We start from the raw sequence: 27,601 nt of genomic DNA on the forward strand, positions 1-27,601 counted from the left end.
TCGTGGTCATCCTACAAAAGGAAAAGAAATGGATTAACTAAGATCTTCACCATCAACTGACTCTTTTTGTATACTGGCTGGGTGAGAATGTGAACAAAACTAAAGGCTCTTCAACATTTCTAGGAATTTTTCTATCTCCCAGCACCCAGGAGGCTGAGGCAGGAAGATGTTCAAGATTAGTGTTGTCTAGCCACTGAGTTCACATTTAGGGTGCTGGGAGATAGACCCTATCTCTAAAACAATAACAACAATAATAATATTTATTATTATTATTATTATATCTACTGTCAACCCCTTCTCAATTCTGCTTACTAGCTTCTGGATTTGATTTAGGACATGTGAAAGCAGTCATACGGAAAGGCAGAAGGATTTGGGAGTCCTCGACTTCAGTCGAGGAGGCTGATTACTTTTTAAAAGTTGTCTGGAGTCATCAAGATGACTCTGGGGTAAACAGCTAGAAGATCAGAATTCATTCCCTGCAGCCCACGTAAAGGTATAAAAAAGGAACCAGCACACATGTGCACACACACACACACACACACACACACACACACACACTAATAATAATAATAAATAATGATAATAAAATAAAAAACAGACTAGTAAGCTAAACCCTAAAGTTCTCAGCTTCCTCACCACCTTGACTCATTCATTTCATCTGTGGTCAGCCCCATTTATTAAGTCCTGCAAAGGAATTGCTGTGGCATTCGGTACATCGCTGCCAAGATACACGAAACTTCAGTTTGATGACCATATGTTCACGGTGATAATCTTCTTGCAGCCAAATGCTTCCTAGATCTTATTCGCTGTCTCGTTTTAGCTCCGCCTTGATTCTCTGGAATTTGAATGTTTTTGCTTCCTCTCATGGTAATGCTCTAGTGGGAAACATGCAAAAGCACTGTCTTATCCCAGAAATGGCCACAGCAGGAGCAATAGCGCACTTTGGTGCAGCAGCTGTCCTTATTCCCAGTGACTGTTAGCGTCATAAAAATGAAGTGTAATGTTCACAGGCAGGCTGAGCAATTATTGCAAATATCAAAATTTGAGCAACAGAGAAATGCATGCAATTGTTCAAATACCCTATGATTTACCGTCATGTTTGCCTTTGTAAAGTGAATGTCATTCTTCCAGTCTGAAGCCTTGATTTTTATATGAGTCGTTTTTACCAAATGCTGAGAGCATAATATTACAAACAGAGTAAGTGGCTGAGTAAGAAGAGTACACTTGGGGAAATTGTCGTTCGAAGGACTTCGTGCCAAACATTGCACAGGGAACTCCAAGGAGGATGCTACCCTCACCTTAACCCAGGAGGCAGAACCTACTTCCTGAATGACACTATACTCATTTCCTGTTGCTACTAATAATTTTCAGCTATTACCATGCAGAATTACTGAGAATCTTATTGGTATCAAATCCAATGTAGAAACAGACGCTCTCAGTGCTGTATTCCACTGTAGAAATAAAGGCATAGCAGAAGAAGGCTCACGGGGGAGATGGCCATCTCGGGATGATAGCATTTGTTTAAGAGAATCGTAAATGCTGCCTTATCTCTAGCCACAAGCTGGGACTTGGGAAAGGGCTAAGGAAATAAATGGAACATTTGGGTTTACATCTGCCAAAGTCTCTGAACCACCTCTAGAACTAAAGCAGGGATGTAGGAGAAGGACACTAAGGATAGGACAAATTAGAAAGTTCTCGATGGCTATAGCTTTAGCTATGTACGGCTTGGTGTCAACTAAAGAACAAACAATATGGAAGGCAAAATGGTGTTGACCAGAAACAAAAAGGTAGCAGAATGTCTCCTTTTTACCACATGGGCCATGTTTCTTAACATCTGCTGCTTGTGTGTGTATCAGCCACCCACGTGCCTCCATTCGATACTATCGAGAAAGACTCATCAACATGAACGTTCCTGAGGAGCAGATGAACTGAGCAGCAGACACTTAAGATCATTATTGATTAAAAATGAATCCAATGCAATTCCTCCCAGCTTTCTCTGCGAGTGACAGGCGCCATCACTGAAGGGGCTGAGGTGTATGAAAAGTCGTACTTGTTGAAATACGGATCGAGGAGAACCACGCACAGAAATGTTCACTTCTCCAAGTGCCTGTGTTTTAGTGGAAAACAACCTTTTGAAGGCTTTGTCGGTCCTTCCCCATGTGGCTAGCCAGGGGCAAAGCATTTGGTCCTGAAGCAGGCAAGATACGGCAGACCACTGAGTGGTGCTTGTGAGTTGAGCCCATGGGGGTTGAAAACCTAGCTCTGGTTCACAGAAGCTCTTATTTCCTCCTCTAGCCTTGTTCATTGATTTCTCTTTCCCAGTGAGTCGCATGCATTCATGGGGATTCCGCTTTCTTTGAACGTTTTCTCAACCTGGAGGCATCGCCAATGTGACTCCATAGTTCTCATTATTCCACAGAAATCATGTCACGGAGCTACTCTCCTCTCTGAAGCACCAACAGTAGTGAAGTAGAGTCACTCGGACAACTCAGTCCTGTGCTGTGGGTGTTCTATGGGTGCTTGACTTGCAGGCCTAAATATTTGGCACTTTTTTCTATTTTGCAGCAGTATTCTCTAGAATCTGTGTGGGCATTTTTTTAAAAGAACTGAATGTTGGCATAGGCAATGTACGTTAGATTTCTGAAAATCAACAGTGCAAGCCAGGACTTACAATTCATAAATAAATTTCCATGTTTTCCCTGCAGGATATAAAGACTCTGCCTACAAATTCAAATCTGAATAGGGAACTCAACCAAATCCAGTGGATTGAGGTACCATCCTGAGAGCCTTGAAGCATCTATTCTTTTTAATATCTAAAAAGCAGCTAAGGGCAAGCCACAAATGCATCAGCCAAATCCTCCAACTTCTTATCACAGTTGATTTGTGCTGTGTGACAAAACATTTTCTGGGAAGAGACAACTCAAATGTCTACTCATCCCAGACAGATAAGACCAAAGTCCAATTTGGTGAATCAATGAGTTTTATGGGGCTTACTTTCAGGAATATGGGTAAGAAGTTACATATAGGACTGGAACTCACCCAAGGACAACTGCATTACCCTCACTACCCCACAATGGGTGAAACCTTACAAAAACTGGGAACCTGGAGTACACTACACAACCTGCAGGGGACTCAACAGTTTGGAGAGCGTCTTTCCAAGTGTTACAGTTGGTCCACACCTCTTCCTGGAAGTTCTTCCAGTTTCTTCTTCTCCCAGGCAACCAGTCTATTCTCTCGGTCTTCTTTGTAGCATAGCTTTCTCTGAAAGGAACTCAGATTTTCTTATGTTCTTACCTACTCTGGCAGGGAAGAGCCTAGTGAATCTGGTCAGTTTCAGGGACTTCCTGGAGCTGTTTCCTATTTGTTTACTTGACTATTTAAAGATGCTGGATGGAATGTTTCAATCCTAGAGGAAGTTTTTATAAAAATTTCTTTTATTTCAATTTATTCTTCCCTCAGACAATATATGTTGACTGCAACCTCCCTTATTCCACTCTCTCCAGTTCCCATATACATCCACTCTCCCCCAGATCCTCTCCTCCTCTGTTTCCCAGGGATAATAACCAAACGTGGCAAAATAAGTTACAATAAGAATTGACACAGACCCTGAAACCAAGGCTGGTAAGGCACTACAGGAGGAAAAAATAGTCCCAAGAGCAGGCAAAAGAGTCAGAAACACCCCCTCTAATCCCTGTTAGGAGTCCCACAAATTCCCTAAGCTAAACAACCACGGCATGTATACAAAGGACACAGGCCAGACTCATGCAGGCCCCATGACTGCCACTTCAGTCTCCATGAGCCCCTACAAGCCCTACTTAGTCTATGAGCAGTGTCCCCAACCCCTCTGACTCCCTACAGTCCTTCCTTTCCCTCTTCCAAAGGGTTCCCTAAGTTCCGTGTGGGTCCCATCAGCTACTGTAGGAAGCCCCTCTGAGGAAGCTTTAACACAATAATTGCTCAAGTATATTTCATGATTACAGCTTGCAGAGTGGGCAGCCACCTTGGCCTATGTTTAGAAAGGACCAAGCCTATCTGCCTGCAGAGATTCCATTGGGCAAAACTAAAAATAGTGCTAACACTATTCCGCCTTGAATATAAAATGCCCAACCGTTGTAGGTGCATGTGTTTGAACTTTTGGTCCACAGCTGAAGGTGCTACTTTGGAAGGTTCCAGAACTGTAGGGGTAGAGCACTTTGGGGAGACATGGGCCACTAGGGGTGGGCCTTTGAGGCTTACGGTCTTCCCGATGTTCTGATGACTAAGAACGTGATGTGATTAGCTGTCTCCTGCTCCTCCTGCTATGATGTCCAGTGCTAAAGGTCAGAATTCAGTAGTGAAAAAGTTGGCAGGACTGCTGACTTCATTCAGAGGGGAACTGGTTCCGCACATTTTCCAGTGCACAGAGGATGCTTGCCTTGCTTGGCCCTGATCCCTTGTTCTCTTCATCCAGCCCCTCTCTTCCTTCTTCATTATTGACACTGGTTTTTTCTGCCTCCTGCTTGCATAATCCTCTCCTGGGTGATCCATGATAAGGTCCCCAGACTTAATCATGTATCCAAACATTAGCATGTAATATTATCCCCAGGTTCCAGGGAATAATATGTAAATCTGTTGTTTAAAAAAATTGATACTACAAAAAAAAAAAACAGTTAATAGTTTGACTTAGCCATATGGTCATGTCACAAAGGATTGAGATCTGGGTAGAATTAACTGGATACATTTCTTTGGTCTCCTTTTCTGGTTGCCAGAATGTAACAACCTTGATCGTTCTCCTATCTCCTATCATTCTATCTTTCTTTGTCTCCAATAAGACTCAAACCAAAACCAAAACAAACAAACAAAGGCCACTGAATTGGTTCAAGGACTTCTCTATGCCCTTCAGGGTCACTCTGCAACTGTTCTGCTGCAAAGACACAAACCCAAATACGCAAATGTTTTAAAAGTACCTAACTCACTGTTTAGAACCAAGTTGGCTTGAAACCCTGCATGTAAAATCTAAGTGCTGCAAATCCTCTTTATTGTTCAAATGCTCCAGAAAGTACTGTCCCTGGGGCTGTGTGGTGCCATTTGGAATGAAAATGAGCATCATATGGAACCTTGGGTGTAGCTAAAGGTCAGTGGGCTTCCTACAAGACATCTCCGTCCCTCACAACAGGCTCCGCTGTTCGAGTGGTAAATTCCACTTGGGGGAAATAAATGCAAGTATTTTTAATAACATGGCTCTGTTTCAACCTTGGCTCTTCCTTGAAGTTCAAAAACACAGTCTCATACGCACGCTCTTATTTTTTAATGTATTCAATCAATATTTCTTGCCAGAAGCAGAATATTTTTGCATGTCGAAAACTGAACCCTTTGCTCTCAGATCCCAAAGGTTACCAGTGGTCCCCTTTTTTCTCCTCCGACTCAGTTTCCTTTCCTGTCTCCATCATTAAATGGTTTTGCCTGTGAACGAACTCAGCAGCTGGGGAGGAACTGCAGACTCCCTCCTCATGCTTATTATGCATCTAATTTCATTCTATACTCACCTGCCAGCAGGGTGAGGTTTCTGCCAATGCCTAGCCTCTGCTCAGCTCTCATCCTCCACGGTTACAGAATATTTTGTACACTGTGTGAAGAAGTATTGTTGTGATTGGTGTAATAAAAAAATAAAATCAATAGCTAGAAAGAGGTACAGAAGGAACTTTGGGGACAGAGAAGACTCTGGGAAGAGAAAAATGGAGATACAGAGCAAGATGCAGGAGGGGAGGTAGCAGCCGCGAGTCACATGGCAGAACAGGTTAAGTCATAAAAACTAATTAGAAAGAAGCCTAAGCTATAGAGTTAATTTCATAATTAATAATAAGTCTCCAAGCCATTACTGGGAGCTAGTGGCCCAAAGGAAACCCCAGTTCCACTTCACCTGCTTGGTCACAATTGTCTGCCCCTCACATTTTCCCTCGGAGTGGACACACCTGGTCCAGTCCCGCGCACTCTGGACAGAGAGAGTAAAGAGAAATGTCGGTGCCGTGCCACTCCCCCGGCTCAAATCCCCGCCACCCACTCATGCTGCCCACCCCTCCACAGGGGAAATGTTAGCGTTGTATCACTTCCCTGACTCAAATCCCTCACTGTTTGCCCTTCCACCAACTCGTGCTTCCTTAGTCCTCCTCAGCACCTCCAGGTGAACCTTCAAAACCTTAGTTTTAGAGTGGAAACCTTTCATAGTCTCCCCTCAGTCTTCCCTCTGGCGTTATCTCTTCTGGAGTTTCTGAGCCACTTCGGAAACCTCTATGCCAGTTACAAACCTCCCAAAAACAAACTAGCAAGACAAATGCCTTTTACTCTGAGTTTACAATAGAAGGGATTAAACCGTGTTGTTACGAAAGGTAGTTAAATAAAGTCACAAGGAAGGGACAAAGTGCTTTGAAGCTGAAAGGTTAAGGAAAGAACCATGGTAAGGGATCAGGGTGGTGTTCGGAATCTATTTCCTCTATCAATTCTACGAACAGTTATAAAGAAAATATAAAGGACACATTCACCATGAGAAGGAACATCATTTGTATCTTTTAAAGGCTTCAGTCCTACTTTACAAATCTTCTCATTTTAAGGACTTGGAAACCGTAGAAATTTTAGTGATGCAGAGGGAAGTTGCTGGGTAGCTTAGAATCAGGAGCGACATCAGACTAGGCTAGGTGCCAGGGTGGGGAGAAAACAGTGAGTGCTTTAGCCATGTGATCTGTGAAGCCTATGAGTCTGCTGCAGACAACAGCTCTTTCTTGATGGGCCCCATGGCTGCTGGCAATGCTGGGTTTCTCATTTCTATTGATGGCTATGGTTGATCCCATTTTCTATTGACTCTCATTGATCTTCATTGACTACTTCTCCAGCTTAGACCCAGCAGTTCATTAATCCACATTTCCTTCTTGCCTACTCCCAGCGGCCTAGCCAATGTGAAACCTACATCAGTGCAAGAATCTGGCTCCTCCATTGGCTACAGAAGCATACTTTCCACACCAGACCACGCAGATGCCAGGCTTTCTCTTTCAGCAAAACTTCCAAGGCCTGGAGAACTGCCCTCCCCTTAAGAAATCACTTACTCCTTCCCAACAAAAGGAAAGGTCATCAATTCGTAGCTCCTCCTTACCCACAATAAGCCCGTAAATCCTCACCTTATCTTTATACCTAGAGCAGTGGTTGTTGTAAATAAGATATTTACATTGTGATTCATAATGGTAGCAAAATTACAGTTATCAGATAGCAGTGAAAATAATTTTATGATTGGTGTCATCACAACATGAGGAACGGTATTAAAAGGCCACAGCAGTAGGAAGGCTGAGAACCATTTGAAGAATGCTCCCTCCTGTTGAAAGATGTCCTGGCTTGGTAAGTCTGGAGTGGGGCCTGATACGATCCGTCCACCACCAAGCTTCCTGGTGATGCTGCTGTGGCCACAGCTGGTCCTAAGAGCCTGGTTCTTTACTGCAGTTACCAAATACTGGAAGTCATCCCCTGCATAAAGACCCAGAAATTCTAAAAAACTATCATCTTTCCTTTATTTCTGGCCTTTTCTTCTCTGTGTAAAGGCATAGAAATAAACAACCATCACTAATTTAAGAAAACAAAATAGGCCTTCACTCTTATTAATTCATCCTACAGCCTAACTTCTATTCAAATTGAGTCCCTATAAACATCACACACACTCAAACACACACACACAGGCACACATACACAAACACACACACACAAACCACACATACTTGCACACACTTTTAAAACCCCACAATGACATGAAAATTGCCTTTGCCAACAAATTACTTCCTATGACTTGCCAAGATTTTACTCAACCTTCTCTGGATCCTCCAGGAAGCCTTCTTCTTCCTCAACCTCTCCCTCTCCTTCTTTATTGATCGAGACTCTTCCCCATCCCCCTCTCCTCCTATTGCCCACTCCACTTATTTCTCTGTCACTCTACTTGTTTCTCTGTTTGCTGCACATCATAAGCCTACGAAGGTCTGAAAACATGTCTAGTGTCCTGCTCTCTGTCATGCAAGAAGCTTTCAGTAATATATTTGGAGTGATAGTAATCAATAAAGGTCATTGATAGTTGACCCCTGTTCACCAGCAATGTCCAGGGAGGTTGGCAGATTTGGTGATATTTTTTGAAACAGGACTGGCAGTTTTTTCCACCCAAGATTAACTACACTCATCCCTACCCTTCCCCGAAATTCAAGCAAAAAATCATTTGCTTAAGCAAGAAGACATGAGAAGATTAGCAGACTCCCAGAATGCCAGTCAGCACCTACTCCATGACTGTGTTTTGTTTGCCTGCTTCTTACAGCTGAAGACTATTCCCCCATTCTACAGCACGCAGTGGGTCCTTTAATAATGTTGCACCAGATAAACCTCAGTCATTGTCCTACCTGGGAGCAAATGTCATCTACGCTCCATTTGTGTTTGTGACAAATAACCAGGGTCTCAATCCATGGTCTGAATGGCCAGATGAAGTGCATTCTCTGAGACAAAAATCATTCCTCTGTGTGTCTCAGAGCATCAGCAATGCAGAGAGTTCCTTTTAAAGTTCAATTTTCGAGGCTGTTTATTTTGCAGCAATTCTAGCTCAGACCAAGCTGATTGTTTTCCTGGCTTAAATTGTATTGCAGACCTCGAGGAAAAGAACATAAACAGTTGCCAAATTTACAGCCTTTAAACAACATCGCCTTAACTGAGGGGGATTCCCTTAGTATTGCTGCTTATAATGTTTTCTCTCTGTAAGAACTTTGACTTTTCTCAGCCATTCCAGAACATGGAGGGTCCACAGAAACTACTTCAAAGACAATACGTTTTCAATGTAAAGTCTGTACATGTCAGTACCATTGCCAAAGAAGAGGAGTTGGGGTAACCGAACTGAGATGGTCTTAGTCACTTGTACCAATAGTTTGATTTTATCAGCCAAACTAGTATACTATAACCCAAGGTCAGGAATCCAATACCAGGAGACTTCTAATACATACAAATCAATCTGTGATTTTAGATTTTAATTTTAATCCCAAAATCAATACCTTCACATCTCTTGGCCTTCACTTAACTCTTTAGTCTACAATTTCATTCATTCTCTTGTTAATTTCATCCATTCCTTTGCTTGAGTCATTATCAGTTCCTGCCAAGCTGCAAGCCTGTAAGTCTTCATAGAGTGGCCCTGTGAGTTCATTCTTCTCAGCACCTTATGCGGATCCCCTCTTCCGATGGGTGTGTGGGAGGCAAAAGCGCTCTTAGATGAGAAAATAGCGTGGAGGGGAAGACCAGACAGAACAGGTGCATTGCCAGTGGTCACAAGGCTATTAAATGCTGCCTGCCTGGAGCTCTCTTTGACAATATTGTTGAGCTCTGGAGAGAAAGATCACAGAAGCAATCAAATTGCTACCACATAAATTGTAGCCATTTTCTTCTCTTGGGCCGTCTGCCCTGTTCAACAATTCCATTATACCTCCCCAGTCAGCTGCCTCAGCCTTTTTCCGTCCCCTTCCTTTCCCTCCACAACCTGTGGGTTCAGGTCCTACCCATAGCCCAGAGAAACTAGAAATTATCATTCAGAAATCCTTTCAGCTGCCTATGGCTGTGATAAATGAGTCCGCTTCTGTCTAAGAACAAAATTCAATGCTCCTTGCCTTTCTCAAGGCCGCTCTGTGGATGCACGCCATCCAGCCTTTCTGTGTCATAAGCCATTCCTCCTGCTCCTCGACCCTTCCCAGGCCACCTTCTCCCTCCTTCACTGCACTGTCCTTCTTTCGTTCACTCACTGGCTCCCTTTACCCTTACCCTACCCCCATTCCTCAGCCTACTCTAACATTTAAACGTGGCTTTGCTTTGGCCACCCCAGAAATTACACTTGTCAAGGTCACAACGAGCTTGGCTGGGTCCTCATTTCAGGAGCTATCTCAGCTGCCTTTGCCTGGAAAGGTTTTTTTTGTTTGTTTGTTTGTTTGTTTTGCTTTTCTGATGTTACTCACCCCCATGCTTTTAGCCTTCTTTGGGTTCATTTTGGTTGCTCCAATCAATCCGTCCTTCTCTGTCTGCACTTAAATGGCAATGCTGTCTTAGGTCCCTTGTTCTTCTTGCTTTCCATCAAACGTCCCTGGGAAGTCTTGTCCACACTGTCCTGGCTCTCACAACTGTTTGTATGCTGAGGCTTCCACCTCTCTACTACAAAGCTAGGTTGTGCTATTTCTTGGTTCACCCGTGCGTAGATGGTCTGTGGTCCCTCAGCTCACGGTCTCTGAGATGGATTCCATACTTCCTCCTAAAACCCAGCTTCTTTATCATGGCTCCACAGATGGGCTTACATCAGAAACCTCGGTGGCATCTTCTACATCATCCTGCAGGCTCTGGCCGCTGCTAACGTGAGAGCGTTACACTGAGGAAGTTTCCCAAACTTGGCACCTACTTATCCATTTCTCTCTCTTCCCCATTCTTGCCACCTGAGCTAGCCCTACCATTATTTCTGACTCGTGCTAGAAAATTTCCCGTCCCTTTACTTTCCCCAACACGGTAACAGCTTCTGATCCTGCCGTTACCGCCACTGAAACCAACATAACAATTAACAAATTTTAAAGAAGTCTAGTCAGACAATGGTTTCACTTCCCTTGCAGACGTAATCCGCAACCCCCCAAAAATAACTTTTAAAAACATTTAAGAACTGGTTCAACTTCTCTCTTAACTTTCATTCCCTTCCCTCTCACTGCCTCTACCATGTAGAATCCAGACTGTTCCCCAAGCTCAGTGTCTTCGATACCTCCTCTCAGGAGGGGCTAGAAGGACGCCAGTTCCTTGCCTGGATGCTGTCACCTTCCCAAGTTCCTCCCACAGCCCTTCTCCAGGACACTTGTCTCCTAGCCTCCTCTCTTGAACCAGATCAAAATCTCTGGGTATACACAGTCTTTATTTTCGCTCTTGTAAACTTTACCCCATGATGGTTTAGCTTTCCATTGTAGTTAACCATATCCACAGAGGGATAAAATCTACTTGTCACATCCAAACTGTTTCACAGACTTCGGACAGTGGGGGATGTTTAACATTTACCTGTGGAATTCTAAATAATGGGTCACTGTCTTTCTCCAACTAAGGTAACTCATTTCATGGTGCACTTGTGCACTGTGTGCACGGTGTCATCACTTGTAGTTCAGGGTTAGGAGCTGTCTACAAGCATCGTTAGCCATGCATCAGAGGAAATGCTGCTTTGCGTCTTCCTGCGCCTAAGGCGTGTCTAATAATGCATCGTCATTCTAGCTGAGAAAAGAAAATCTTTTGTCATGTATTTCAATAATGAAACAAACTACTTATCATCTCTAATTTCTGCTGTTTTGTAAGATGTTCCATATCTTTGAATATAACTAAAACTTTTCTATTGCACCTCCATGATGGAATGGGGCGTGTGTGTGTGTGTGTGTGTGTGTGTGTGTGTGTGTGACTATGTGTGTGTATGCATGCTTTGCTGGCAAGCAAAACCATTCCTCCATCAACTATGAGGGCATGGCTTCCATTCAAACATGTTTGCCCATGCATCTTATTAAGGAAACGAAAATAGAAGTGTAATACTCTCATTGAGGAAGTGAGAAGTTTGCAGACTATGTGAGGTACATGCTTGTTTAAAGAAAACAACTTGTATATGAAAGTTGGGGAAAGTGGGATAACGTTCTTTTCTAACATGTTTTAAATCCAAAGAAAAGTATGTACCATTTTATTTCCAGGGAACACTGCCTATTTTTAAAAGTAAGGCCATTAAAGCATCTAAAAGAGTTTCAAATGCCATGTCTCATACACATCTCCTTGATTTCCAAGCTGTCGTGTGGGTAAAAAAAAATGTCACACTTATTGGAGAAACACAGTAATGATAGCTCAGAGGCTAAGGCTGAAACTTCAAAGTAATTGAACCATTTAACCACTATTTACTTGCCCAGAATTTCTCCTTAGAAATGACCCTTGGCTAAAAGCCTATGTTCTTGTCCCGTGCTGAATTCATAGCCTTTCGGATATGCTCTGTGTTCACTAAGGCTTGCTCCGAAGCTGACGCTAACTATGGTACCTTCTTGACTCCTGGATAGCATGCCTTTCATCCAAATTCTGTGTGATTGTCAGGCAGAAGCGCTCACACTTAAGCTTGCATTCAAATCACTTAGAATGCCATGGGTTATGAGGGCTCCACACCCACATTGTCTAGTTCAGAAGGCATCTGATGGGGCCCAGGATTTTAATTTCAAGGGTACCTCGAGCAATCATGATAAGATTAATCAAAGGCCAAGTTTTTGTTTGAAATTCTCCTGTCCCAAAGGTAGGTTATTTCCCACAAATCATATTTTCTGTCCCCTAATTATATCAACTGTAGTTTCCTTTTGAAGACCTGGCATCTCATTCATCAATTATGTCTCTAGGGCAGTAATGTCAGGTAGAAATACCATTTGAGCTACCAGGGTAAAATTCATTCATTCATTCATTCATTCATTCACCTACTTACTTACTTATTTACTTATTTATTTTTTGGGAAGAGTAAGAAATGATCTGATGTATCCCAGGCTGTCCTTAAAATTGCTATGTATCTGAGGATGACCTTGAACTTCCTTTCTCTACCCCCTAAATGCTGGGGTTTCAATTTAGGCAGTACCAAGCATAACACATGTTAGGTAAGCAGTTACCAATTGAACTCAGATCTATCCCCACAAGCATGAATATAATTTTTAGCAACCATATTAAAAAGGTAAAGGATTAAGTCAATTTTAATCATACACATTTATCTAAATATGATATATTTAAAAATATATTTTATTTAGCTCTCCATCAACATATATATGATCAGCATAAAGTATCAATGAGCATTTCAGCTTCTCCTAGTCTTTGAAATTTGATACATGCATATTTAGACTTTAGGTGGATTGCTCCCTGAAGTACCCATGTCTCCAGTACTGCCTCACCACACCTGCCCAGAGTTCTCTGCAGTGGATAGCTACAGTCTTAGAAGGTCAGGATCAAAGAAACTGGAGCAGCGATGATGTTCCTTGCTCTGCCCCTTGCTCTGCCTGCCCTCACTAGATTTCTTCAGGTTCAAGATATGCCAGCTGCTCTACCAAGTTGATGTCAAATTTTAAGAAGAACCATATTATTAGATATATACATTGATATTAAATTACATGTTAGTATCAGAATTTATTCTTTCTTCTTACACACAGAACTAAATGTAAATTACCATGATGCCTTCCTTACTATAGAGTTTTTAACATATATTTTTAATATATTAAATTACATATTAAATATATTATATTTATATTATACATAAATAAAAATGAAATATTTTTAATAGAGACTATAGCTGTATACCCTGGTCCTCCCTGATCATCAGGAACTTCTCCCACTAGCAATGCAATCCATGTTAACAGTTCCACATGTATGTATCTCCTTATTCTCCCCAACCTTCTGGAATCAACTATAAATGTACACACAAGCGTCTGTTTGTCTACATTTGTCTATTAAACTGGGGTCACATTGCACCCACTTTCTGCATAGCTGTATTCTTATTCAGTAAGTCATGGGATCCTCGTAAGTCAGCTGAAAGTTGCAGTTCTTTCCTTCTAATGACTGCAGAAGAACCAATAGTGTAGGATAGCAAAATGTGCTCAAGATGTCTGTCATCAATGAAAAGTTACATTCGATCCTTTGTGAAGCAGCAAGTGAAAACTGCAAAACTTCGCACTGCATACCAATTTATATGCAATGTTTCTTTGTACCTATTCCCCCTTTTACTTAGTTTGCAATCACATTTTTTAAAATTTTTTCCAGCCTAATTTTATTATCAGTCACAGGTATTCAGAGTATCAGATAGAATATATAAGATCTGGACGGGGCAAAACATACAACCCTGTTCCCCACACCTGTTCCGTTCCCCACCACCTGCCCCTGTTCCCCACCACCTGTCCTGTTCCCCACCACCTGTCCTGTTCCCCCCCCCCACCTGCCCCTATTCACCACGACCTGTCCTGTTCCCCACCACCTGTCCTGTTTCCCACCACCTGCCCTGTTGCCCACACCTGCCCCTGTTCCCCACCACCTGTCCTGTTCCCCACACCTGCCCCTGTTCCCCACCACCTGCCCCTGTTCCCCTCCTCCTGCCCCTGTTCCCCATCACATTTTTTGCCTTTAGCCTGAACTTTTTCTTACCACACTTTCTTCCTTTCCTCCCAACAAGAGCACTCCATTAGTGGTCTCAGTAATTCATTGGAAACCATTTCCTAAAAAGCCCTGCGAAGGGCACACACTGGTGTCTACCCGTTTAGCTCTCTCTGGAGAACCACTATTCAGATATTTTATTCACTTGTCTGCTTTTCTGACAAATGGTAAGCAAGCCTGGGAGAAGCTCACAAGGATTGTATGGCTGTATGCCCACTCGGTCTGCAAACAAAACTCAATCCACAGAAGTAGAAGAAATTTCCTTATTTATGCTTTAAATTGTTTTTAAAAAAGACAATAAATTAAAGGACATGAGCTTGAGAACCTAACCAGCATTACTCAGAATACAGCTCCACTGATAGCAGTGGTCAGAATGATAGAAATCAATAACTATTCAACTTCACTGTGCAACAGGGTCAGTCTTGGTGCTTTCCAGATGAAAATTTGTCTCTTCGACACCTCTATGGAGTAATTCTCTTATGCTATCATGATTCTCCTCTATATCTAAGGACATTCGGTTCCCACAGTCAGGATTGAAATGGGAGTTGTCTAGCTCCAGGATCTTAATTCTCTGCTTTACCTGTCTCTGAGTTTTGGCATCCTCATATGTAAATAGGGTAGGACTGCAAGAACCCTGCCTAGGATAGCTGTGATTTGAAAGGCATTCACAGTTCTAATGAAGTGGGACACTCATGCTTCAGTGTGGAAAATTTGACTAAGCAGATGGCCAGGCAGGCAAGCTAGAGACAGCTAATACTGAACCAGATTGTCGCCCTGTGCCCAAAACTAGCTGGTTAGCCTGTCTTTAGAATAAGAGCTTTCTCTTTTGTGTCTTGGCCATTTCTTCTTCTCTAGGCTTCGCCCTTTGCAATCGACTTAACTGGAACACCAAACAATAAATCTCATGTGCTAAGGGGCCAGAAAACTCTCTGGAGTTCTTGGACTGAAATCTGTGTGGGAGTTTGGCAATATTGAATTTTCAAATAAATTGATTAACAGTCACCTTCAAGACAGCCTCTGAGAAAATGATCCTTCCTGAATCTTGCCACCTTAATCTAAGGAAGCTTTTTGTTTTTAAGTTTAATCAAAAGGGTTTGGAAATAACATAGGGATTAGTGATTGAAAGCAGGTAGAGAGAGCCATCTAGTCCAATGTTCCTGTTGGCAACTGGAATGCCATCCCTCTTCTCTGGCTATGCAGAAAACCGCCCCCGGGGACATGTCACCAGAAAGGGCTAAGGCATTTCATTCCATTTTAACTGTGCACGTCTCTAATTGCTGGTTTTATTATCAACATTTTTCCAAGATTCTAATAATTGAAAATAGACCCACCTGATCAGAAAACTATTTTCTTTTCCAGGGCACAATAAGTCCTATCAGATTTGGTGAAGCAGAGAATTAAAATCAGAGGGAAGGACCATAATCCAATCCAATTCAATTGCAAACCGAAGCTCACAGCCCTACTATTCACTGAAACAATGATTTAGATGATCTGAGAAATAAATATAGGATGTTTATGGCTTCACACAATAGAAATTAGCCTCACTTATGTGGCAGGAAGATCATTTACAACTAATTTCTAAAAGATACCAAGTGTCGATATTGAACTTTCAAATCAAGGCTAGAGATTGGAATAATCAAAAGAGGACAATTAAACAGTATAAAGTTGTTTTCAGAATTTTTGAGGAAGCCGTACTACTTTATTTATTTATTTTTTTTTTGAGTCAGAATTTCTCTGTAGCTTTGGAGCCTGTTCTGGAAATAGCTCTTGTAGACCAGGCTGGCCTCGAACTCACAGAGATCCGTCTGCTTCTGCCTCCTGAGTGATGAAATTAAAGGCGTGAGCCACTACCACCCAGAAACTACTTTACAGGGTGCAGATAAAGATGACCTGGCCAGTCTAACTTTCTAAAAAATATCTGCATTGATAAGCAATAAAAATAAGGCATTGCTTCCCGAGGCATCCCTATGTCATCCTGGCTGTCTTCTATGACTTCTATGCTCATCACCAGAACTATGCTACTGTCCTGTCGACCATCTGTGCCTCCTGAGGACCAAATGTCACTCTTGGGAAGAAGTTCTGTGAAGCTCTTTCTTTAAGGGGCCATTTCCCTGCCTCACAGGTGAATTTTATAGCTAGAACTCCCCTTCCCATTCAGCTGTTCTCCCACTCACCGCCCCCCTTTGTCTCCTATTCACCCCAGAAGCTTAAATAGCCAAGTTGTTTACTTCTACTGCAATCTCATCATCCCGGGTGTTGTCAAACCTTGAGAGAAATGAGCAGTGGCTCTTCTTTTCAAGACGATTGCTTTCTGAGATGGAACAAACAGAGATTGTTCTTTCCTCCACATCTCGATTTCTCATTAGCTGTGAGACTTTGGGAAAGTCACTTGATATTTTTGTGTTTTCGTGTCTCACCCGAAAAGCAAGAAAAAATAGTTCAGTGGAAGAAAAAATAAGATAATCCATAAAGATCTCTGAGGAAGTATTTAAAAGTCAAGGAGCAATGTCACTTGCCTGTAATTCCAGCACCTGGGAATCTGAGGCCCAAAGGTCTGGGGTTTGAGGCCAAGCTGCACAATGCAAGTGTGTCTGGGAAAGAGGGAAAAGTAAAAGAAAGGAAAGAAAAGACAACTGGAGCAATGTTTGCTGAACTGAGAAGTATCCACAGGTTCTGGACATTAGTGGAGCTAATATAAGAGAAATGTGAACCACTTTAGCTGGCATTTTTAATGTCTCAGAACAAAAGAACGAGCATAAAACCATACCTAACATTTATGGTGAAGAAAAACACATCCTCATGACACCCTACACATCCTCTATCTCCCAGAAAAGCTACAAAAGCTAGAGATTCGTATTCCAATCCTTCTTCCAGCTGGGATGAGCACTTCATGGTGTACTACAGCTAGATACATCTGCCACAGATCCCATCAGGACTGGTAGAAAAGGAGGTTATGTGTATAGTTCTAGCAACAGAATCCAGAGACCCATGCTGGTGAAATCAATGGGTCACCTGCTCTTTCTGTGGCCAAGATAGGTCTTTACTGCTCCCTATCTGTACTTTCTGATCCTTGCTTCAATTGTCTTATCTCCAGCTTTGTTTTGCTACTGCAGATATTGTCCAGATACAATTTCCTCCAGGAAGTTAAATTATCCAAGGCTAGTTTTGTTGATACCAAATTGGTTCCTGCTGTGCCCTCCACAACACAGTGTCTCAGTTACCTTGCATGTAGTTCTATGGGATCCCAAGATAACTGCCTGTCTAATATCTATTTCAGCTCTCAGGCTGAAATTCCACCATCCCCTTTAGGATTTTATTTCCTATAAGGGATACTCTATTCTGGTCATTAACTCAAGCCCATGTACTAACTGCTGAAACCAATGTAAAAGTTAAGTCAGCATTTTGGCTGGCATGTTTAGTGTCTTAGAACAATGGAGGAAAGAAGTTCTATCTTGTCATCATACAATGCCAAAACATGTAAGGTGACGGGACTTTTCAACAGCAGAAACCCCTCATCTGCAGAGATATGTCTTCTCTAAGTCATCCACACGTGTCTGTAGAGAGTCACATTGCGACAGCAGTAAAATTTACATCATTAGTGTCTTTACTCTCTCTGTCTCTGTCTCTCTCATACACAGAGACAGAGAGAGAGGGGGGAGGGAGGGGGAAAAAGAGGGAGGGAGGAAGGGAGGGAGGGAGGGAGGGAGAAGAAGGGAAGGGGAAGGAAAGGGAGAGGAGAGGAAGAGAGGAGAGGAGAGGAGAGGAGAGGAGAGGAGAGGAGAGGGGAGGGGAGGGGAGGGGAGGGGAGGGGAGGGGAAGAGAGGAGAGGAGAGGAGAGGGGAGGGGAGGGGAGGGGAGGGGAGGGGAGGGGAGGGGAGGAGAGGAGAAGTATAAAATCTTTAAATGGAAAATGACCCAGAATCTTCAGCCCTAAACTAGTAACATACTAATATATGCTTGATAACTGACTGAGAAATGGAGATTGGAAAAGGTAGAACTAAAACCCTGATTTGTAGCATTTCCTGATCGGCTTTGCATTGTGTAAACACACCTACCACGTCCAGTTTGAAGCCACCGAAATTGTATTAATAAGACCATAAATTCTTTGGCTATTTCATAATTTCTTCTTGTATTTCAGTATCTGACTGCATGCCCAGCAGTAACTCACCAGCTTCTTGTGTGTGCCACTGGACACACTGGATTTTCGACTTTCCAGATGGTTCCCACTCCACTCCTACTTTATTCAAGGTCTTCCACTGGACCGTGTCAGGTTCTCTGTGCTTTCCCTCAGAACACTTAGTCAGGTTATATATCATTGTGTGGTGTGTGGCATAGCAAGTGAGCATTAGCTACAGAGCAATGTGTGATCAGATAAGCTTTTTTTCCCCATTGTTCCTTTGCAGTTTTTTGTAAGGGAAATTTGGGGAATTATCAGAAAACTTCACTGTCTGAGTAAATCTTCCTGGTCCATAAAACCACAAATACCACAGGAATCCTTCTATGTTCTGCTTGCTTTCTTAAAACCTTGTATTATCAAAGCTAGAAAAAACTGTTCCAATTGCTTTTTATCTGATCACAAGATATTCTCTGCATGTACCTCGTGGTACCTTGGGGAAGTTGGGATGGGACGATGGGAAGATGTGCTGCCCAACAATAGAGTCTTTCCTTGCCTCAGCCATCGCTCCAGAGAGTTACAGCTTTCACACTTGCTCCTTCTCTTCTTTATGAAATTTCTCTTGAACGGTTTTGACTGAAAAAAAAATTGAAGTTAGTTTTGGTTTTATAGATATGCAAAATAAATATTCAAAGAAGTGTAGAATAGTAGGGCATATTATTCACGGATCTCATGGGGAAACCGTCTCCTGGTTTTAACAGTCTCTCTTCTCCTTTCCTCTTGCTCAGTCTCAGCAAGGAATCCAATTTCCAATTCTATCACATTTTCAAAAGGTTGAATTCTTTCCAATACTATACCACATGAATCTCCCATTTGCATTTGGGTAACAAAGTGTTTGTCTAAGATCACTCTCCTTGTCCTAATTCGTTTTCATTGTCTTTCTTTCCACGGTGCACACAGCATCAGTAGAAACTTTACTGCTAGCTTGAGAAAAGCCCCATGGTCCACACATCTTCTCCACAGAAACTTACTTAGTTTTTAAACAAATGATGATTGTTAGACCCTGTATAAATACACAACACAAAACAGTACATACTTAATGATCTGAAGAAAACCAACCTTGCTTCTTTATGTTCACATCACCTTTCCTACCTCAATATGCAACTGAAATGCTTTAATCTACTAGAAATCTACATTTTGATCAGAAGCGCAGAATAAGGAACAAAAAATAATACTAGACAGCTCAGGTCTAGAATGCTATTTCTTTTTCTGAGCAACTAGACACCTCTTACAGGCCATAAAGGTTTCATTTCATATCTCAGTGGTATCGCATTCCAGGCATATAACCTCTGGCTAGTCATTTTCCATATCTGAGGCTCGATATCATTAGAGGAAAAGCATGTGCCTTCTATAGATTATTGAAAAAACATTATGAGGCAAGTTCTGGCATAAAGTAAGTGTTCAACAAATTATCACGTTTCCGCCTCTAAGTGAATACTATAGTTCTGGCCCTCATAATCAGATAAGGGCTTATCTCTAGATTCAGTAACAAATTTGTCTCTGGCAAACACAAACGTAGCTCATTCATCCTATTTTATTCAGCTAAACAAACTAGATATTGAGTTCTTAATATCTGTTAGACACAGCATCATGCCTAGACTGTAAGAAATAACAGATATTCAGTTCTTGCCTTCAAGGGGTTGACTGTACAACCCATACCTGGGGTAAGAGTTTACACATCTTAAATATTTTTTTTTTTTTTTTGGTTTTTCGAGACAGGGTTTCTCTGTGGCTTTGGAGCCTGTTCTGGAACTAGCTCTGTAGACCAGGCTGGTCTCGAACTCACAGAGATCTGCCTACCTCTGCCTCCAGAGTGCTGGGATTAAAGGCGTGTGCCACCATCGCCCGGCCATCTTAAATATTTTTAAGAGAGAAAATATGAGCACATGGTCAAGTATCAGTTCTTCGAGGAGAAAGAGAGAGAGAGAGAGAGAGAGAGAGAGAGAGGAAAGAGCAGAGAGAGGGGTATCTTTTCTGTCTCTAGATTGCAGAATGAGTGCCCATTTGGTTACTTTCCCTCTCTTAAGCCACAACTTTCTGAGAGTTATTGTGGTGTTCCTCTATCTTATCCCTCTGAGTTAAATGATTCTAATCCTTCAGCATTCTCTCGGAAGTCCTATCTGCCAGCCCTCCGTTTAATCATTTTCACTGTTCCCTTCTGGAGTGTTTCCAAGTCCTCCACATCCCAATGTGTTGCTTTGTCACTGAGTTCAGTCTTCTGAGCAATTTATCCCGTCATATATACAAAGGAAAAATGAGAGCAACCTCCAAAGAGGAGGATGGTAGGTAGAAACAAGGACGATTGCCTAAGTAAGGGGCTCATGGAGAACACTGACACCCACAAAGAGAATTAGCACTTACTGTCACCCGCAGTAGGGAGCAGGCTAAAACCGGAACAGTTTTTAAATAGTGCCCACCATTCTACTCGCAATTATCTAAATTGCTTTTAAGTGTATGACTTTTAACGGCGAACTTGAGACTTGCTGCGGTTACATCTGAGACGATCAGAACAAGACCAGCAAAACCTCTGAAGCACAAAAGTGAAGGAGATCAAACCAGAGAGCAGAACTTAATAAAATGCCTCTGGCCATCAGGTAGACACCTGAGCACTGTACATTCCCAAGCAGTGACTTTGGCCAGTCTTGGCACATGCAAAAGAACTTTCATTTCTGTTCAATCCATCAGCATAATTAATATTTCTTGGGCTGAAAGTGCAGCAAACTCTACGTGATCTTAAGAAATAACAGATAGAGATTAATCAAATGCATGCCTATCACAGCATGCTACCAACACAGGCAGAAAGAAGAAAATACAAAAACAGAACTCCGGTAAAATATCCCTTCTAGACATAAATGACTTTCAAGGCCTCTCTTTTCATGCATTCTATCTGCCTTCTGTTGTTGTAGCAGTGAGTTTTTCCAGCACTCTGAGAGAAAGCAGCACATCCATGAGTGTACGCGTGCACACACCAACAAGAGAGAAAAAGACAGAGTGTGTTATGTTTCATCCATCACATTTCCCAATCCTCTACAGAATCTGTGAAGATTCCTCCTAGTTAATGGTCTGCCTGTTGCTTGCACATCTTTGTATTTGAAACCATAATTTAAAAACAAAATGTTTTTTCTCATTCTGGAAAAGCTCAAATACATGCTTAGAGTGAAAGTCTTGGTTGTGTGTAGGGTGAGGTGGGGAGAGGAGGAGGGGACGCAGGGACCAAGCATTGGTCTTCTGGGCTGTTTCCAGGCAGACAGTGTTGGCCAAGTCTAGTGCTGTTTCTGCAGCTACTTGGACCCCTACAAGACCCTGTCTGGCCTAAAATTGATTGAACTGGCAGGCATCTGTCAGGAGACAGCTCTGGACGGTAAGCAGGAGAGATGAAGCAATATTATGGGACACCCTTCCTGTAAAGTTCTCCAAAAACCCCTCAGATCTAGGTATAGAAGTAACTCATGGTTTGGTGTTGAATTGCCCCCACATAACTGTAGATACACAAGTAATAAAGTCTATCAACTAATTCCTTAAACCCTCAGATACATACATTTAATGCAGTGATTGTGAAATAATCGACACTTGAAGATAGCCAAGAATTTATCATGGAATCAGAACAAGAAAATGTCTCATGGGTGCAGGCAGGAAATCAAGAGTTACTTATTACCGGATTGAGCTGATCTATCACCCCACCCTTGAGAGTTCCCCATGTTCAGCCATGGATGCCTTGTAGCGGCAGAGTGAGAGAAAGGTGTCTGCACACAAACACTGTTGCGGGATTTTATACGGTGAGAAGCTCTAAAACAAAGGGGCTCAGAGCCAAAGCATGCTACTTGGTCCTTAACAAATATGCACTATAACTCAGCAGCTATAATTTTTGCAAAAGGAAGCCTCCCCTAACGAACTGGCACTACAAATAGCCTCTGATTTCATTTGTTTGGCAATAGAGAAAGTCTTATAAATTCTAACAAACTTGAGAAAGTGAATACTGAGAATTCAAGAACAATTGCAATGGGTTTTTGACCCTACTGCACGTACTGGCTTTGTGGGAGCCTAGGCAGTTTGGATGCTCACCTTAGGAGACCTGGATAGAGGTGGGCAGTCCTTGGGCTTCCCACAGGTCAGGGAACCCTGATTGCTCTTCGAGCAGATGAGGGAGGGGGACTTGATCGGGGGAGGGGGAGGGAAATGGGAAGCGGTTGCGGGGACGAGGCAGAAATCCTTAATAAATAAATAAATTTAAATAATAAATAAATAAATAAGAAAGAAAGAAAGCAGGCCATTGTTAGTGACATGTTACCAGATTGCCATATAGTTAGTGATTATGGCAAGTTGCCCAAACTGATGGCTTAACAAATCATTACTGGACACAACCCAGCATCTCCTTCTTTACCCAAATGTGTTCTTCATAGACTTAACACCAAATAACTCCTAAAAGCCAATAAAATTTTGTACTATCCCTCTGAAATCCACTATGGGAAGCCATTTTTTTTAAATACAGTTTCAACTTGAGAAATAATTCTGTGGGATATTATCATCCCTATATAGAAAGGACTAAAAATAATATGAGAATGCTCCATTAAATACACACACACACACACACACACACACACACACACACACACACGCTCATCCACCTAGAAAAAGCAGGAATCATTTGCTACATAGCTTTGTGAAACTTGAAAAATTAAAAGAAAATTCCTGTTGACTTTCAAAAGCCATCCATTTGGGTCATTCCTTTCACAAAAAAAAAAAAAAAAAAAAAAAAAAAAACAGAGAGAAAAAGATAGCCAGCAGATTAAAGGAGCTCCATTTATAAAAAATCAAATGAACCTCTAACAAAGCTTGTTTAGGGACATGAATAAATCATTCATCCATGAATTATTCATTGTTATCAAGAAACAAACTGGGGATTCCAGGAACCAGGCAGGATCTGGTGAGTGAACAAGTTCATCTCACACCCTCCACAGAAAGGGAGACGACCTCTGCCATGGGGACTGTCAGGCCAATCCTCTGTTCATGAGGCATTTTGTCACCTTTACACCCAAGAACAAAGCAAATAAAGTCTAATCCACGATGGGCTCAGTAAATAGACAATAATCAGGGTTTTCCCCAACCCCGTCTTTCTCTCTCTCTCTCTCTCTCTCTCTCTCTTTTCTTGCTCCATCTCTCTGTCTCACTTTAATATCCATAGGAAATATGAGATGTGTGTTATAGATCATGGAGTTGACTCTGACTTGACTCTGAAGGGGTTGACCAGAAAACTTGATAACAAGCTGTTGGCTCAGTCAGACCTCATTAACAGATGGGGTGGGCTTATTCTTTGGAAACAAAAGGAGAGGGTGTAGGGGAGGCTCCCAAATTTAATGCACTAACCAATGCATGTGTGTGTGTTCCAGGTCCAAACTGCTTTGCCGGAACAACAATAATTCCAGCTGGCATTGAAGTGAAAGTGGACGACTGTAACATCTGTCATTGTCACAACGGGGACTGGTGGAAACCCGCTCAGTGTTCGAAGCGCGAATGCCAAGGCAAGCAGCCTCTGTAGGGCAAATTCCCGAACAGTTACCAGTTCTAGGAAGGGATGCTATGGTTTCTACAAGGCACATGTTTAACGTTCAACAAAATGAGCAAACAAACTCCTGCCAGCTACAACAGGGTCACCAGCAAAACCTTCTGGAGTTGACAAAAGTGATTATTTTACGAAGAGGAAGTTTCTCTCTCTTTCTCTTGCTATATAAAATATACATAGCATATAGCTATCTACACCACTTTTGTAATTACCAACGCTTGATGGTGACTTGACAACCAAGATTTTCTGTGACAAGAAAGAAAACCACCTTGGACAGGTTCCCTCCCAGATGATGCCTGTGACCTGCCAGTTCATGTCCCTTGACTTACTCCATTTTTACTCGGCTGTGCATACTACACTTTTCTCTTGTGTATTTTCTACCTTTGGAATCTAAAGAGGTCAGGAGTGACTGTGCAGTAAAGTTTTGTGTTACATCAGAAGTGTTTGATAAAGAAACGTTTCAGGGGAGGTATCCTTTCAGAGGTGGACAATGTAAGAGTGTCCAAGCCATGGTTCTTTTGGAGGCAATTATCATGTCTGTAGGCTAAGAAACAAAGTAGCAAACTGGGTCCTCTGCAGACTGAGGTGAGGAACGACTATTCTGTCCAATATGTTGGGGCTCACTGTTGATTCATACAAACCACATATTTCATATATAAAACTTTGAAACTGCCAATCAGAAACAAGTAGAAGAAGAACACCATGAGAGAACCCAAAGAGACAAGTATTTAAAGCTGTGGTATATATTCACCAGACTTCTTCATGATGCCAGCTTTGAGTTTGGTTTATAATTAAATACACCACAAAGCCCATCTTGTCACCAGGCAATATAAATACCAGAACCAGGGTGAATAGCCCCCACTGTGAATTAATTTTTCTAAACACTTCTAACTTTCCAGTTCCAAATTGGCTGAAAGCCAGCCCTCTACAGCAGTTTTTATGGTTCGGGACTCTGTTTACCACATTACAGTAACAACCACTCAGCCCTAAATCTAAAATCCAGATTCAGGACACTCTTTCCACCTTAAGTGCTGATGTAAATTAAAGATTAGGGTAGAGTGAGTCTTGCACAATAAAATTTCATTAGTTGAACATTTTTAATGTATATATTAGATACTGAACTATTAAATTGAACTTTTGAAGAGTCTCAAGGTTGCCCTGGTAATGCTGCTAGTATAACAATGGAAAAAAAACAATAATAAAAGAAATACACAGGGTATCTAATGCCACCTTCAGTCAAGTGCAAAATTCACAGTTCTGAGACCACGTGACCCAGTCATGTATTCCCACTTTCCATCCTAAAACCCCTGGTGCAGATCTAATAGGGAAATTTCAAACTTTTCTTCATATCCAGTTTTCTTTCCTTTTCCTGTTTTCTGCTCCCAAACCCAGTCTGGTTTGTTTGGTTTCTGTGTAGAGACACATTACACAAACAGATGTCTCAATCTCAGTCTCTGACATGTGGGGCCAGATTGGGAGGGGCTATGCTACACATTCTTAGGATGCTAAGTGGCAATCCTGGATTTCAGCTGCTAGGTCAAGAACATCCACCCAGTTATATCAACCAAGTGTCCTCAGACATTGCCAAAAGTCCTCAAGGGGTGTTGGTGGGGAACAAAATTTTCCCTGGCTCAAAAGCTGTGTCATTAAGCTGTGTCATTTTTGCATGTGACATACCGGACAGTTTCAACTGCACACGCATGGCTTTGTTGAGGCCCTGAGCCCTTTAGATCATACACAAACAGCAACCCCAGGGTCAACCTCCCCCCCCCCATCACGTGGCGCTTCTAAGAACCACTCTCTGAACATCAGTTTCTATAGTCTCATAAATTAGCTTTCTCACCTAGAGTTGTCGGCCTCTCCTCCCTGAAAGCACCACCTGTCATCAAGAAAGAGTTGTCATTTCCAAAATGAATGTGATGACAAGCCAGACCTGACACTTTTACACACACACTATGCTTGTGTTGTGATACAAATAACCATCCCAGCGCCATCCAAGGAAGAATATCCAGCTGCCTTCCCTTAGAAGGCCAATTTGCTGCAAGGTTGTTGCCTTTCAGTTGCCACTATGGATACATCATAGAGACAGCCATGAATCATTCATGAGCAATTCTGCATGATTTATGCCTGCACTCACAAGCAAAGGCGCTGCACACTTCAGCCTGTGTCTAGACAGAGTTGTACTGTACAGCTTTCTTTGCCCTGAGGTTGCCTATTGACAGTCCCCAAAATCCACATTATTGAGAGGAAATACTAGTATTATTGTTAATAATACTATTATTATTATTAATGACAGAAATAGATATAAAACTGAAAACGTCACCAATAGAGCCAGGTAGCATAGACCTTTATTGATTATTAAGGAGTTATTATGTCCTTGTGAGAAACAAAGAATGTGAAACTTGGAAGCCAAGGTATAGAAATGTTGCCTCAAAGTCTAAGACCACTGATACCCACAGCAAAGATTCGGTGGGATAGATTGTAACAACCGCAGAGATTCTTCTACAGAGTTCCCTACAGGCAGTCCTTCAATGGCCTCTATTACACACCTGACAAGGGGATTCTCATCACTGCTCATGTTGGGTTGGGCCTGCTTTCTTTTGTCTGTTTGTTTTAATCTTTTGTTTCTTTCAATTTCACTACACTATTTCCTAATACTCCCAATCACCAATGCTTTCTCTCTTTTAGAGAGGGACAAGCCTATACTGTGACAAAATTTCTCATAAACTGATATGCATTTAACAACTTCCTTCTAGCCAGGTCACTGAGATATTCTTCCCGAAACTCTGCACATCAGAGTTCTCGTCTCATCATTTTGTTGTTGCTGTTGTTGTTATTTCTTTTGAAGGCTTTGATTGCAGCCGCACAGTCACCTCTTTGTTATCCTATCTCTTCTGCCTTCCGGTCTCCGCTTGAGATTCAGCTATGTTTGAACAAGGGATCAGCATCCGGTGTATCAGCTGATGCCTGTTGAACTGATTCAGCTTCTAAAAGCTTTGAAAAATGGTGTGCCTGAAAACTAGTAAGAGAAAGAGAGGGATAAAAACACTAAGTACTAAACTGTAAAAAAAAAAAAAAAAAGAGGGGGGATTCTAGCAACAATATTTGATGTGTAAAAGAATATATTATTAAAAAATTATTTTGTTAAATATAAAGTGTGTTACCCAGTGAACATTGTTTGTGGTATATTTTCCTTCCCAAGTTTCTCTTCTCTCCACTCCCTCAATGACAAACTCACAATGGCATCTGTCATCCTACAGCACATATGCCATTACAGCTGTAGCCAATAGAATTAAGCTTTAACTCTGGGATGTGCCTGCGTGCATTTTCATTTTTCAAAATATGATGCAAGGCTGATTTTTTTTGGGGGGGTCACAAAAACAGGCTGAAATAAACTGCCAGTGAGAGTATTTTAAATGGTAGGATGCAAACCTTCCCTTCCTCCCCACCCATATGCAGCACTGCAGTGTTCGAATTTCAGGTGTGCCAAGCACAATGCTGGACTCAGAGGCCACAGCATTCTGTTCAGTCTCCATAACAAACCTGAGAGGAGGGAATCCTGCCTGTGTTCTAACTACTGAGAAAATGAGAATGTAAAGAGACGAATGATTTATCTAACATCATGCGGTGAGAAGGGGCTGTGCAGAAATTTATTATGAAATTTTTCAGTCAGAAAA

At 42.0% G+C, this 27,601-nt stretch overlaps 1 protein-coding gene across 2 annotated transcripts in view; it reads left to right on the top strand.

Moving 5' to 3' along the window:
* The window catches only part of Vwc2l (von Willebrand factor C domain containing 2 like), a 151,878-nt gene extending 124,656 nt beyond the window's left edge, over window positions 1–27,222 (top strand). For both annotated transcript variants that reach the window (XM_041631698.1, XM_041631699.1), the window contains one exon: window positions 23,752–27,222. In XM_041631698.1, the coding sequence (XP_041487632.1) occupies window positions 23,752–23,900 (149 nt within the window). In that variant the 3' untranslated portion in view covers window positions 23,901–27,222. The remainder of the gene's footprint in view (window positions 1–23,751) is intronic.
* The last annotated feature ends 379 nt before the right edge of the window (window positions 27,223–27,601 follow it).

Source organism: Microtus oregoni, unplaced genomic scaffold, assembly GCF_018167655.1.
Source record: "Microtus oregoni isolate MIOR12 unplaced genomic scaffold, Mior012 000038F_ref0000394, whole genome shotgun sequence".
NCBI lineage: Eukaryota > Metazoa > Chordata > Mammalia > Rodentia > Cricetidae > Microtus > Microtus oregoni.